This window comes from Schistocerca nitens, chromosome 1 (genome assembly GCF_023898315.1).
Source record: "Schistocerca nitens isolate TAMUIC-IGC-003100 chromosome 1, iqSchNite1.1, whole genome shotgun sequence".
Classification (NCBI taxonomy): domain Eukaryota; kingdom Metazoa; phylum Arthropoda; class Insecta; order Orthoptera; family Acrididae; genus Schistocerca; species Schistocerca nitens.
In genome coordinates this window covers 594555509-594569257 of record NC_064614.1, presented here as the reverse complement: position 1 = coordinate 594569257, position 13749 = coordinate 594555509, and the positions used below count along the sequence as shown (strand labels likewise).

Here is a 13749-nt window from a genome sequence, read left to right as displayed (position 1 = left end):
TGTAGAGGGCAAAAACTATAGTGGAAGACGGAGATTGGAATACATCCAGCAAATAATTGAGGACGTAGGTTGCAAGTGCTATTCTGAGATGAAGACGTTAGCACAAGAGAGGAATTCGTGGCAGGCTGCATTAAATCAGTCAGAAGAGTGATGACTCTCAAAAAAATAAAAAAATAAAAAATAAATAAAAAAACTGTGCAGTTGGTTTCTGTTTCTAGGTATGCAACTAGAGAAATGAAAGCAAGTAAATAAATAAATAAATGTGCACTGCCTGACGGAAGAAGCGAAGTACCAGAAGACATGTTCGGACGTCAATGTAAGTTCGTACACATATACACCATCAGTGAGTATGTAAATGGTTAGAGAGTTGCAGTTCTCTGTGAGGAGTAGAACGGCCACCAGAGTGCAGTAGTGTTGTTTGTATTTAACTTTGTTACCAGGCGTGGCAGGGGCGTGAATAATGTCGGATGTTGAGTGATCGCTATGAAGGACTGTCGATTCTGCGTGCCCTTGTGAGACAACGGTATCAGCACCTGGTCTCCATTTGGCAGACTGATCTAATTGTGAAATCTCCAGATTTGTGGGACATTCGGATATAACAATGGCCCAGTGTTGAACTGCGTCGTCGTTCCAGTCGACCACGTGCGACCACCACAAGGGAGGACCGTCGCACTGTGCACAAAGCGCGCTTTGACGCCTTCACGCCTGCGCCTGCTGTATGAGAACAAGGATTCGACTCCCTGCAACATTTTGTGCCATCACGCACCTTCGTTCAGAGACTAGCAGTAGCTAGACGTGGGAATTAACGTCTCATGCGTGGACTGCCCTTAACACCACGACGCAGACGGGCTGCATTTTTAGTGGTAACGTGAATGGGAAACATGGACTGCTGATCAATGGCGTTGTATTGTATTTAGCGACTAATAGCGATTTTGCAGTACGCCGGATGACCATCGTCAGTCAATATGGCGTCGACCTGTTGTCTAGCGTAATGATATAGTCGGCCATCGAGTACGAACTCATTTCACGGCTGGTAGTAACTAGGAGAACCCTGACGGAACGACGGTAAATCACTGAGGTCCCACGTCCTCATGTGTTACCTTCCAGGTAACACCATCGTAGTGCCATTTTTAATAGGAAAATACTCGGCCACACGTGGCACCTGTCTTTATCGACTGTCTGCTTGATGTTGAGGTACAGCTGAGGAGAGCAATATCCTCAGATCTGACCCCAACAGAACACGTATTGGACCGATTCGGACGTAAACTCTGTTCTGTGCCGGTATCCGAGATATCGAGGAGCAGTTAGGACAGTCGTGTGCCAGCTTTATGACACTCTCCGCAAATGGATGTGTGCGCGCATCCAGGCCAGAGGGCCGCGGGGAAGAGGTGTAGTGTGATAAGGGAGCTCATAATGCCATGTTCTTTGTACATTTGACTCGATATTGTAATCAAAGAAGAATTGACATCACGTACGTTCTCAGCACGTGGCGTTTTACTTTGTTTGTCCTTCCCTTCTAGGTGCTTTCCTTTTTTTGGCAGGCAGTGATATATTGTAATAGTGTTGTATGCAAGGAGGCAGCGCACCTGTTGTCTAGATAGTCGATGACGTCGGAGTAGTAGTTGTGGCGGTAGTCGTAGAGATACTTGTACTGTAGGTTGGTCGGGCGGCTCCAGTAGCGGAACTTGAGCGGGCGGTCGGGATCCCTGCTGGGCCGGTACTTGGGCTTGGATTCCTCCGCGCCTTCCGGCGCAGGCGGCTGCTCCCCACCCTCCATCGGCGGCGGCTCAGACGCCGGCTCAGACCCCGGCTCCGCGGCCGCAGCCGGAACTTCTTCTTCCGACATCTCCCTGGCTGCGGAAAGAGCGCCAATCAGCTACACATCCTAATGTCAAGTGCAAGGTGCATATTAGACTTCGTTAATTGGTATCGTAAAACAAAGGATACAAAAATTTAAAAAAGAAAGCCCTGAACCCCTCGAATTGGTCACGATACAGTTCACCCGGTATTAAGAGACCCACTGGATACGTTAGCTAAATTATTTAATTTGATTTTACACGTTTTTTAATGCTCGATATGTGTGCAACCTGACATGTCGTTCAAGGACGACGAGAGGGTGGAGCCTCGACATCAGTGGTCGTCAAAATGCTGTCCGCGGTCCGCAGTTCTCACCTGCATTATTCAGGACGGTTCAAAGGTAACTGTACGCACTTCACAGGTGTAATGTATGGATGAAAATAAGAGTAAAACGTTAAATAAAGTTTTCTCTGAACTTGCTTTATTTCAAAGTTATGCGGTAGGATAGGGATCAACATTGCAACATAAACAACACGAAATTAATTCTTCTCAGAAAAAAAGACACGAAGGGACCCGAAATTCAACTCAACTACGTACTGTACTTTTAACCCAGTTCATGTTCAATATGATGTCGGTGTCGACGAAGACAGCAACGCGCTCGACTTCTTACCGCTCTCGGAAAGTTACAGACTCCATTCAACTCATCTGCACAGCCATTTTCAGTTCGCTGCTGTAGTTGTGCTACGTTCTCAATTGAAACACCATAAACTTGTTCTCTGAGACGGCCCCAAAACACTCCGGTGTTTATGATTCGGAAAATCTGGCCCGCCAAGCAACTGGTCCTGCACGACCTGTCCACTTACCGGGGTCAGGTTTGGGCCATCAACAAGTGTCAGCGTCCGAAACATTCAACAAAACATCATCGATTTGGGCTTTCGGAGCCGAAAGCCCACTCATGTACCCTTGATGACTGCACGACACAAAGCCTTACACCTTGTCTGGTCCCGTCAACACTGAAATTGGACTGTAGATGACTGGAAACATGTTGCCTGGTCGGACGAGTCTCGTTTCAAATTGTATCGAGCGGATGGACGTATATGGGTATGGAGACAACCTCATGAATCCATGGACCCTGCATATCAGCAAGGGACTTTCAAGTTGCTGAGGCTCTGTAATGGTGTGGGGCGTGTGCGGTTGGAGTGATATAGGACCCCTGATACGTCTAGATACGACTCTGACGGGTGACACGTACGTAAACATCTTGTCTGATCACCTGCATCCATTCACATCCATTGAGTATTCCGACGGACTTGGGCAATTCCAGCAGGACAATGCGACATCCCACTCGTGCAGAACTGAACTGCTACAGAGTAGCTCCAGAAACATTCTTCTGAGTTTAAACACTTCCGCTGGCCACCAAACCTCCCAGACATAAACATTACTGAGCATATCTGGGATGCCTTACAACGTGCTTTTCTCCACCACCTCATATTCTTACGGATTTATGGACAGCCCTGCAGGATTCATGGTTTCAGTTCCCTCCAGCACTACTTCAGACGTTAGTCAAGTCCAAGCCACGTCGTGTTGCGGCACTTCTGAGTGCTCGCGGGGGCCTTCACGATATTAGGCAGATGTACCAGTTTCTCTGCCTCTTCAGTGTAATTTACGTACGTAACCAGCTAATAATAAGATCGGTACATATGAGGCCCAAGGTGCCACCCCCACAACGTCAGTATTGGCTCCTGAATAAAAACGTTTGACGGTCACTGCCTAGACACTGAGATTACGGTGGGTGTTCGACTATAGTTACCCGACTTTTACAGAAGTAAACCACACCGCTCGAAAGATTAGTCTCCCCCAGGAGACCCCACGCTGATACCCTGTAACATCGACTCTAACCACGATAATGCCCTCAGTTCGGCGAGGAAGAGAGTTCACAAGTTTCTTCAGGTATGCCGTACTCATTAACTGAGAATCAGATACCTTAGAGCTACCAGATTGTGGGGATATTGAGGGCTGCGTTTCACCGCTGTTCCACCGCTTTATCAACAAATGCTCACACAAATATTGTTTCATGGAGATGGTAAGCAACTAAGGAGCGTTGGAAAACATATAAAATAATGAGAATATTGTTTATTGGCTAAACTGGTTCCAACAGTTCAGTCAGTCTCAAATGCCGTTCGAAACAACAAACAGTAAACAAAAACACATTTGTTTACATTATATCGATAAATTCAACGAACATCTTACTACATTACATAAATTAAAAATGATATCATATTACGGAGGTACAAGTACATGGAATATATTCACAGATATGCGAATGGCTCGAAAACTTATTAAGTAATAGACCCCATTATGGAGTCCTCGACGGCGAGAGTTCATTAGAGACAAGGCTTTCGTCAGGAGTGCCCAAGGGGAGTGTGAAAGAACCGCTATATTTTCTGCGTACATAAATGATCTGGACAGCAATCTGCGGTTGTTTGCTGATGATGCTGTGGTGTACGGGAAGGTGTCGAAGTTGAGTGACTGTACGAGGATACAAGATGACTTAGACAAACTTTCTGGCTCTAAATGTAGAAAAATGTGAGTTAATGCGGATGAGTAGGAAAAACAAATCTGTAATGTCCCGATACAGCATTAGTGGTGTCCTGCTTGACGAAGTCAGATTGTTTAAAAATCTGGGCGTAATGTCGGGAAGCGATATGAAATGGAACGAGTATGTGAGGATTGTGGTAGAAAAGGCGAATAATCGACTTCGGTTTACTGGAAGAATTTTGGGAAAGTGTGGCTTATTTGTAAAGGAGAACGCATATAGGACACTAGTGCCATCTGTTCTTGAATAATACTAGAGCGTTTGTGATCAGCACAGGTCGGATTGAAGGAAGACATCGAAGCAATTCAAAGGCGGGCTGCTACGAGGGTTGTTTTTTTAAGTAAGGGCCGTTTTTATTTAAAAAAAAGATACAAATACTTTTGTAAAAAAACTTTTATTTTCTGATTCTACACACTTTTACCTATTTTTCTACATAGTTGCCTTGTTTATTTAAGCACTTGTCATACCGTACAACTAAGTTTTTAATTCCCTCTTCAAAGAATTCGGCCGCCTGCTCCGACAGCCAAGAGTTCATTGCCGCTTTCACTTCACCGTCGTCATTGAAGCGCTGCCCGCCAAGATGGTGTTTCAGGTACCGGAAAAGGTGAAAATTGCTAGGAGCAAAGTCGGGGCTGTATGGTGCATGGTCCAAAACTTCCCAGCCAAAAGAATCAATCAAATCCCGAGTCTTTTGAGAGGTGTGAGGCCTAACGTTATCGTGCAGGAGCAAAACTCCTTTTGTCAGCATGCCGCGCCTTTTGTTTTGAATTGCTCTGCGGAGCTTCTTTAGAGTTGCACAGTAGGCATCTGAGTTGATTGTCGTTCCTCGTGGCATAAAGTCCACTAGCAAAACACCGCGCCGGTCCCAGAACACAGTTGCCATAATCTTGCGCTTTGACAGCGTCTGTTTGGCTTTGACCTTGACGGGTGAGGTTGTGTGTCACCTTTCCATCGATTGTCGCTTGCTTTCGGGAGTGATATGGGATACCCATGTTTCATCTCCAGTGACAATTTGACTCAACATGTCATCCCCTTCTTCCTCGTAACGAATCAAAAAGTCCAATGAAGTGGCAAATCTCTTCCCTTTGTGGTCCTCTATGAGGAGTCTGGGTACCCACCGAAAACACAGTTTCTTAAAGTTTAGGTTTTCAGACACAATTTTGTACAAAACCGATCTTGAAACTTGTGGAAATTCCAAAGAAAGAGTGGAAATTGTGAATCTTCTGTCCTCACGAATCTTTGTTTCGACTGCAGCCACCAAATCATCAGTGATCACAGAGGGTCGGCCTGAGCGTTCTTCGTCATGGACGTTTTGACGGCCATTTTTAAACTCTCTAACCCATTGACGCACTTTACTTTCACTCATTGCATTCAAGCCATAAACTTCTGTTAACTGACGATGAATTTCTGCAGCTGATAGGCTTCTCGCTGTCAAAAAACGTATCACTGAACGTATCTCACACGCGGCGGGCGATTCAATAATCGTAAACATTTTAAAGTAGCACAGCGATGCGTACACGTCAGCTACAGAGCTGCAACTTGCATCAGTGTGAACGGGAAGGATGCCGGCAAGTGGCGCGGTGGCTTGTTGCGGCGTCCGCGCGAATTACGGGACTATACGCGCGAACGGCCCTTACTTAAAAAACAACCCTCGTAGATTTGTTACTGGTCGATTTGAACAAGACCATAGTATTACGGAGATGCTTTGGGAACTCGAATTCGAATACCTGGAGGGAAGGCGACGTCCTATTCGAGGAACACTATCGAAAGTTTTTTAGAGAACCAGCATCCGAAGCTGACTGCAGAAAGAGTCCACTCTCAGCGACATACATTTCGTGTAACGACCGCGAAGACGAGATACGAGAGATTGTAACTCATACTAAGGTATACAGAAAGTCGTTTTTCTTCGCTCTGTTTGCGAGTAGAAAAGGAAAAGAAATCACTAATAGTGGTACTGGGACCCTCCGCCACGCACAGTACGGTGGCTCGAGGAGTATATATGTAAATATAGATGGCTGTGTCAGAACGTAACAGGTATCAGCATCTCCTCAAAACTCCTACTAGAGGAGCGACAGGCATTTTCTATGAGATTAAGATCGGGTGACTTGCGGGCCAGTCGAGTTACGGTAGGGTGCCTGAGTATCGGCCAAACGTGTAATGTACGTGTGCCCTGCGAATGTGGCTGTTGTCATCTTAGAAGATGGGAGTGTCCACAGAACGATGATGTAGAAGACAGGGCACTATTTGTTCACCGAAAGCGTGGAAATAATCATCCTGGTTCACTTTCACTGTAATCTGAGTAAGTGGACCCAAGTCGTTGTACGAAAAATGCCCCAAAACATCACAAAATCACTTCCGACCTGAAGTTCACCTTCCAGGCACTGTTGAGTAAATGCTTCATAGCACCGTCGGTGCCCATGGCGCCTTTTGCCATCGAAACGACACGAACCTGTGATTCGTCGGCCCACGCTACAAGCCACTTGTCAGCTGCCACGAAGTTTCTGTGTTGTTTGGCCGCTTGAAGATATGCGGCTTTCTGTGCCGCTGCGAGCAATGGTTTAATTCATGATACTCGATTCCAGACGTGCATTCTATCCGCAACGTTCGCTCGGCAACTGGTTGAAATGGACCTGCATTAAGTGATAGCAGCAATTTTCACTGAGTTTGAAAGCGATTGTAATTGACAAGTTGTGACACAAGTCTCGGATCCCATTCGGTTGGGATCTGTTTGCAAGCACCGCTCTGACGCCGAGTTACATGTCTGTCAGTGTATACCATTCCTCGTAGACACGTTGGACAGTCCGCCTTCATACACCAGCAAGTCCACCAACTTCATTCTCGGTGTGGTCTTGGACACGACCAAACTTGACAGCTCCTTTCTGCCATTCTGTCACATCTCCACATAGATTCATCTTACTGTGTTTATTCCAAACAATTGACTGGCACGAACACACTACACCACATTGTGTATTGCGTATGGAATCGGAGACCTAGAAACGACGGAGAGGCTTCTTTCCGCCATAGCCTCAGTAGTCCACACCCCCACAACAGGCCACAGCAGTCCACCCACACCGCCGCCGCCCCACACGGAACACAGGGTTATTGTGCGGTTCGGCCCCCAGTGGACCCCACCCAGGAATGTCTCATACTAGACGAATGTAACCTCAAATATTTGCGTGGTAGAGTAATTAAGGTGTACGAGTAGGTGGAGACAGAGTTAGCGCAGCAGTCGCCGACATAGTGTAAGTCAGGTGGAATAAGGGGAACCAGCCTGCATTCTCTAGGCAGATGGGAAACCGCCTTAAAAACCATCCACAGGCAGTCCGGCACACCGGACCTCGACACAAATCGTGCCGGGGACTGGCACGCATTCCCGCTCGGGAAGCAGCGCGTTAGACCGCGCGGCTAGTTGGCGGGCCCACACCACATTACTGACATGACTTAGGTAAGCGGTAAAAGGTCGAATGACCCACTGTTACATAATCTACAGTGGTCCAAAGTGACCCGTGTTTTTTTTTTTTTTTTTTTTTTTTTTTTTTTTTTTTTTTTTGTAAGAGGGTGAGTACTATTTTGACTGCTGAGCCTACTTGTGAATGTGGATCATAGTGGGTGAGCTGGTGGCTTCTATCGTGAGGCAGACGCCACTTTCCAGTCGTATAGTCCTATTTCACTCTGACGTAACTCGCAAGGTGTCTGACAGAGGCTGTTTCTAACCCATCTCATAGTACTTAACTTTGATAATTTGATATTCAAGAATAATAAGCAAAAACTTTCTTTTGATCAACCAGTTGCTGTCGAAAACATTGCTCAACGATGCCATTATCTTGTACTGTTAGCGGTGGTTGTACATTCTAAGCTCGATAAACAATTACAACAACAACGACGCACAGCTCCTAGTTGTCGAGCCTTGTGGTGGGTGACAATCAGGTTGGTATCCTGCCGCTGTCCACGGCGTCTCCAGAGACGTCTTTTCTGGTCATCAGGGCTCAGTTCGAATCGGGACTCATCACCGAAGACAACTCTACTTCAGCCAATGAGATTCCAGGCCGATGACGCGTCTGGAGACGCCTTGGACAGCGGTGGGACACCAGCCTGATTCTCACCCACCATAAGGCTCGACAACTAGGAGTGATGGCCTTATCATAGCAGAAGCCTTTGGTTATCATCCGCCGTACCTTTACAGCACAGCGGTACGTCGACGATATTCCACTCCCCGCTTTGTAGCCCTTCATGGCAAGTCGACTTACATTACAGCAAGGTAATGCTCGCCCGCCAATGACGAGAGTGTCTACTGCTTGTGTTCTTGCTTGCCGAACCCTGCCAGCAAGGTCGCCAGATATCTACCAGATTGAGAATACTTGGAGCATTATGGGCAGGGCCCCCCAAGCATCTCGCTTCAAAATGGCTCTGAGCACTATGGGACTTAACTACTGAGGTCATCAGTCCCATAGAACTTAGAACTACTTAAACCTAACTAACCTAAGGACATCACACACATCCATGCCCGAGGCAGGATTCGAACCTGCGACCGTAGCGGTGACGCGGTTCCAAACTGAAGCGCTTAGAACCGCACGGCCACACCGGCCGGCAAAAAAAGCATCTCGGGATTTTGACTATCCAACACGCCAGTTGGATAGAATTTGGCGCGATGTTTCTCAGGCGGACATCCAACAAATCTATCAGTCAATGCCAAGCCGAATAACTGCATGCATAAGAGCCAGAGGTTGACCAACTCCTCATTCACTTGCTCAATTTGTGAAGCTATTTCTCTGGAATAAATCATCCAATTTTTCTGAAATTACGATCATTTGTTTGTCTGTACATGTACATCACATCTACCGATTTCAGTCCCATTCAGATAATCCTGCATCAGTCTTTCGTCGTTTTTTTTTCTTACCTTAGAGTATATTAAAATCTTAGGAGTTTCATTAAATACCATTCCATTAATGGTAGTGCGAACTTTGTATCACACCGGTACCATCCATCCACATCCCCTGAGGTGATGGTTTGCATAAAGGGCGGATTTCGGTAGGGAACCTCGACCAGTCAAATCTCCAGCAGTTTCCATCTATCTTGTCATTTGCTCGTCACTCATCTTAGGCGGCACAGTTAATCCATTGGCTTGCAAACGGGAGTAATAAGGTTCAAATTCTAGTCCAGTGACTCAAATTTAAATTTTCTTTCGTTTCCCTACATCGATTAACATGACATCTGGGATGGTTCCATTTAACGGTCACAGCAGATTTCTTTTCTTGTCCTTACCCAATCCGAACTTGAAGTCTGTCTCACATGCCGGCCGGAGTGGCCGAGCGGTTCTAGGCGCTACAGTCTGGAACCGCGCGACCTCTACGGTCGCAGGTTCGAATCCTGCCTCGGGCATGGATGTATGTGATGTCCTTAGGTTAGTTAGGTTTAAGTAGTTCTAAGTTCTAGGGGACTTATGACCTCAGCAGTTGAGTCCCATAGTGCTCAGAGCCATTTGAACCTTTTTTTTTTGTGTCACATGACCTCATCGCCACGAGACACTAAACTGTAATATTCCCTCCCTCCCTTCTTCCTTCATTCCTTCCTTAGGTGGCAAAAGTCGGCGGAGATCTTCTACTTGCCAAAGTCTTTGTGTATGAGGAAGTTAATATTGTCATTGCTAATTTCCAGTTGCTAATATCAGTCTAAGTGACAGTCGCCCTGTTTGTACCAGTATATATCGCTCTTGGTTGAAGTTTTTGATATTCGTGATTTGACAGTGCGTGAATAGCGACTCTGCGTCATTACTTTGGTGGTTACATTTACTGCCAGTACTTTATAGTAAAAGATTCGAATTCACTTTGGCGATATCAAGACATTTGGTCGCAATGATATCACTAAGCACTTTATGCATGGGATCTTTATTTCCCGGGCAGACCCTATGCTTTTGACGTGGCGACAACTGAGGAACGTATTGCGAATACCTCGAGTCGGAAAGAACTTTTGCTGCCACGGTCAAGTGTCTTTGGAATGTGTCCTGACGGGGGTCATCGTCGACTATCGCGGGTTTCAACTGCAGGTAAAACGAATGCAATGCAGCAAGTTGTGTGTCAGTTCAATACTGGAATACAACAATCATTGGGCAGCCATTCCAACCAGAATTGCTCCTTACTATGCGGTGCAGAAGCTACAGCCCATATGTGTTTGACGAAACCGATCTCTCAGTGTTCACAGACGACTTCCTGAAACCCACGGATCCATGTAATCAGGTAGATACAGTATTTCTTGACTTCTGAAAAACATTTGATACAGTATCACATCAACGCTTAGAAAGGAAAGTACGATCATATGGGGTATCAAGCGGAATTTGCGACTGGGTACAGGACTTCTTGGTAGGGAGGAGACAGCTTATTGTCTTGCACGGGGAGTCATTGAGAGATGCAGAAACGTGTTCACGTGTACACCAGGAAGTGGGTTGGGACCCTTGCCATTCATGCTGTACATTAATGACCTTGCAGACAATGTTAATAGTAATCTCAAACTTTCCGTTGATGATGCATTTATACTATTCATGCTGTACATTAATGACCTTCCAGACAATGTTAATAGCAATCTCAAACTTTCCGTTGACGATGCATTTATCATAATGTAGTACTGTCTCAAAAAAGCAACACAGATTTTATCACCTAGTCACAACTGGAATCGGTCAACTCATACAAATCTCTGGGTGTTAGAATTTGAAAGAATGGGTAACACACTAGTAGCGTAGGGCCAGTCGTACGTAAAGCAGGTGGTAGGCTTTGTTTCATTGGTAGGATACTGGCAAAACGTAATCACTCGGCAAAGCCATCCTAGGATATTGAAGAAGAGTGTGGGACTCATACAAAATAAAATTAACCGGGGATAATGAACATATCCAAAGAAAGGAAGAATGGTACGGGTTTGTTGCTGGCGAAATTCTGAAGAGCCTGAAATGATAGAAGGTTAAAACAGTCGTCAACTAAGCCTCCTAACAGTGTAGTGAGAGATCTAGGAATGTACTCTAGTCCTCTATGTACCAGGTGATCAAAAAGTCAGTATAAATTTGAAAACTGGATAAATCACGGAGTAATGTAGATAGAGAGGTACAAATTGACACACATGCTTGGAATGACATGAGGTTTTATTAGAACAAAAAAATAAAATAAAATAAAAAAATACAAATGTTCAAAAAATGTCCGACAGATAGCGCTTCATCTGATCAGAATATCAATATTTAGCATAACAAAGTAAGACAAGCAAGACAAGCAAAGATGATGTTCTTTACAGGAAATGCTCAATATGTCTACCATCATTCCTCAACAATAGCTGTAGTCGAGGAATAAAGTTGTGAACAGCACTGTAAAGCATGTCCGGAGTTATGGTGAGGCATTCGCGTCGGATGTTGTCTTTCAGCCTCCCTAGAGATGTCGGTCGATCACGATACACTTGCGACTCCAGGTACCCCCAAAGCCAATAATCACACGGAGTGAGGTCTGGGGACCTGGGAGGCCAAGCATGACGAAAGTGGCGGCTGAGCACACGATCATCACCAAACCACGCGCGCAAGAGATCTTTCACGCGTCCAGCAATATGGGGTGGTTCTAATATAACCCCATGTCATTCCAAGCATGTGTGTCAATTTTTACCTCTCTATCTACATTATTACCGGGTTTATTAAGTTTTCAAATTTATACTGACTTTTTTCACCTGGTATTTTCCCGTAGGAACCGAGAAGACATAACGGTAATTATATTGCTCATAGAGGTCTTTAAGAAATTGGATTGGGCATATATTAAGAAAGAATGACGGACTGATAAAAACAGTTTTAGAAGGTTATGTAGAAGGGAAAAGGAAGCGAGGAAGGAAGAGATTCCAGATACTGGATGACATGATGGACGGTACAACATACAGCAGCCTTAAGAAGGAAGCAATGGATCGCAGAAAATGGAGAGGCAAAGGACCTGCTAATATAGCAGATAACTGATGATGATGATTGCGCTTCGTGCGTGAATGGATTGGAAACATATCCTAGCACTTATATGGACTCAGTGAGTGTGTTATATATCCATTTTTATCTCTGTAAGAAGTTACCATTTCCTAACTGTCGGAGTTGGCGGTCGTGTGTGTGTGTGTGTGTGTGTGTGTGTGTGTGTGTGTGTGTGTGTGTGTGTGTTTGTGTGTGTGATGTGCTTTCTTGTGTGAGTGAAGGTGTGTGTGTGTGTTTTTTCTGACGAAGGTTTTATCCGAAAGCTAATGTGGAAGTGTCTTTTAGTTGTGCCTGTCTCAGTCTGTCTTTTCCTTACATAATTGATGTTCGAACCTGGATTTTCTAATGTTTGGTTATATATGCGTAGCTTACACATTGGTGGCCTAAAGACAACCTTGGGTGACATCAGTTTGGTTTCGTTTATGCTCATTTACAAACCCGGACTGAATCTGAAAGTACTGCGGTCCACCTGCCCATGTCAGAGCTGCAGATCTGTATTACGCTCGTGGCCCGTGTTAGCTGTATTGTTAACAAGCGGCGCAGCGTGGCAGCTCACAACTAAGGAAAACAAGTAGAGTGGGCTAACATTAATGGTAGTTGTGTGCCCCGATAAGAGGCAGCGGTACTGTTCCAAAACTTTTGCATCATCGAAAACTTGTGTACTAGTGCACATTGTTTCTCAGTTCCTTTCCTTGAACGAGGATCACTCAGTGACTGGATTAGCGCAATGAACGAATTTTGTGTCTATGGCGATCATTTTGTGATGACCCATACAGATCACAAAGTGTGCCCATACCCTGGGGCAAGGGGGGAAGAGGACGCCCCCCTCCCCATCTCTATCTCTCAGGGAAATGAAAAAATAAAATATGGTCATGTGCTTTTCTCACAAAAACGGTTTAAAAGGCGGTATTATGCAGTTTTTTTAAACAGTGTTGGAGCTGGATTATTTATAATGGCTACGTACCAGTCTCTTGCCGGCTTCCAAAAAATTAAAAATACTTCATAACCTCCCCCCCCCCCCAGGTTTGCCGCCCCCATCTCCCTCTACAAACTGTCGTGGGGGGGGGGGGGGGTCCTTGCATATCGTATACTTTCCGTGAGCCTAAATGAATGGATTACCGAGTGTCAAAAATTTGTTTCACTTTGCCAAAGTTGGGGTAACTGACTGTATTGCAGGAGGGAGTTGAGGCCATGTTATGAAAAACATGACTGGATTAGAAACCACAGTTCTTATTACAACGAATTTAGCATTACATACGAATTTATTCCGGTAGGAGGATTGCTATTGATTGCTAAAGATATTAGGAGATATGCAACAACTGAATGTCCTACAGACCAAATAGTTCCAGAATGGTGAACATTCTTACCTTGCATACGACCTGCA

At 45.3% G+C, this 13749-nt stretch overlaps 1 protein-coding gene across 1 annotated transcript in view; it reads right to left on the bottom strand.

The window, feature by feature from the left end:
* Positions 1-13749, bottom strand: part of LOC126256165 (flightin) — a 66547-nt gene that overhangs the window by 30601 nt on the left and 22197 nt on the right. The window contains exon 2 of the mRNA XM_049955459.1: positions 1587-1854. Within this exon, the coding sequence (XP_049811416.1) occupies positions 1587-1846 (260 nt within the window). The 5' untranslated portion in view covers positions 1847-1854. The remainder of the gene's footprint in view (positions 1-1586; positions 1855-13749) is intronic.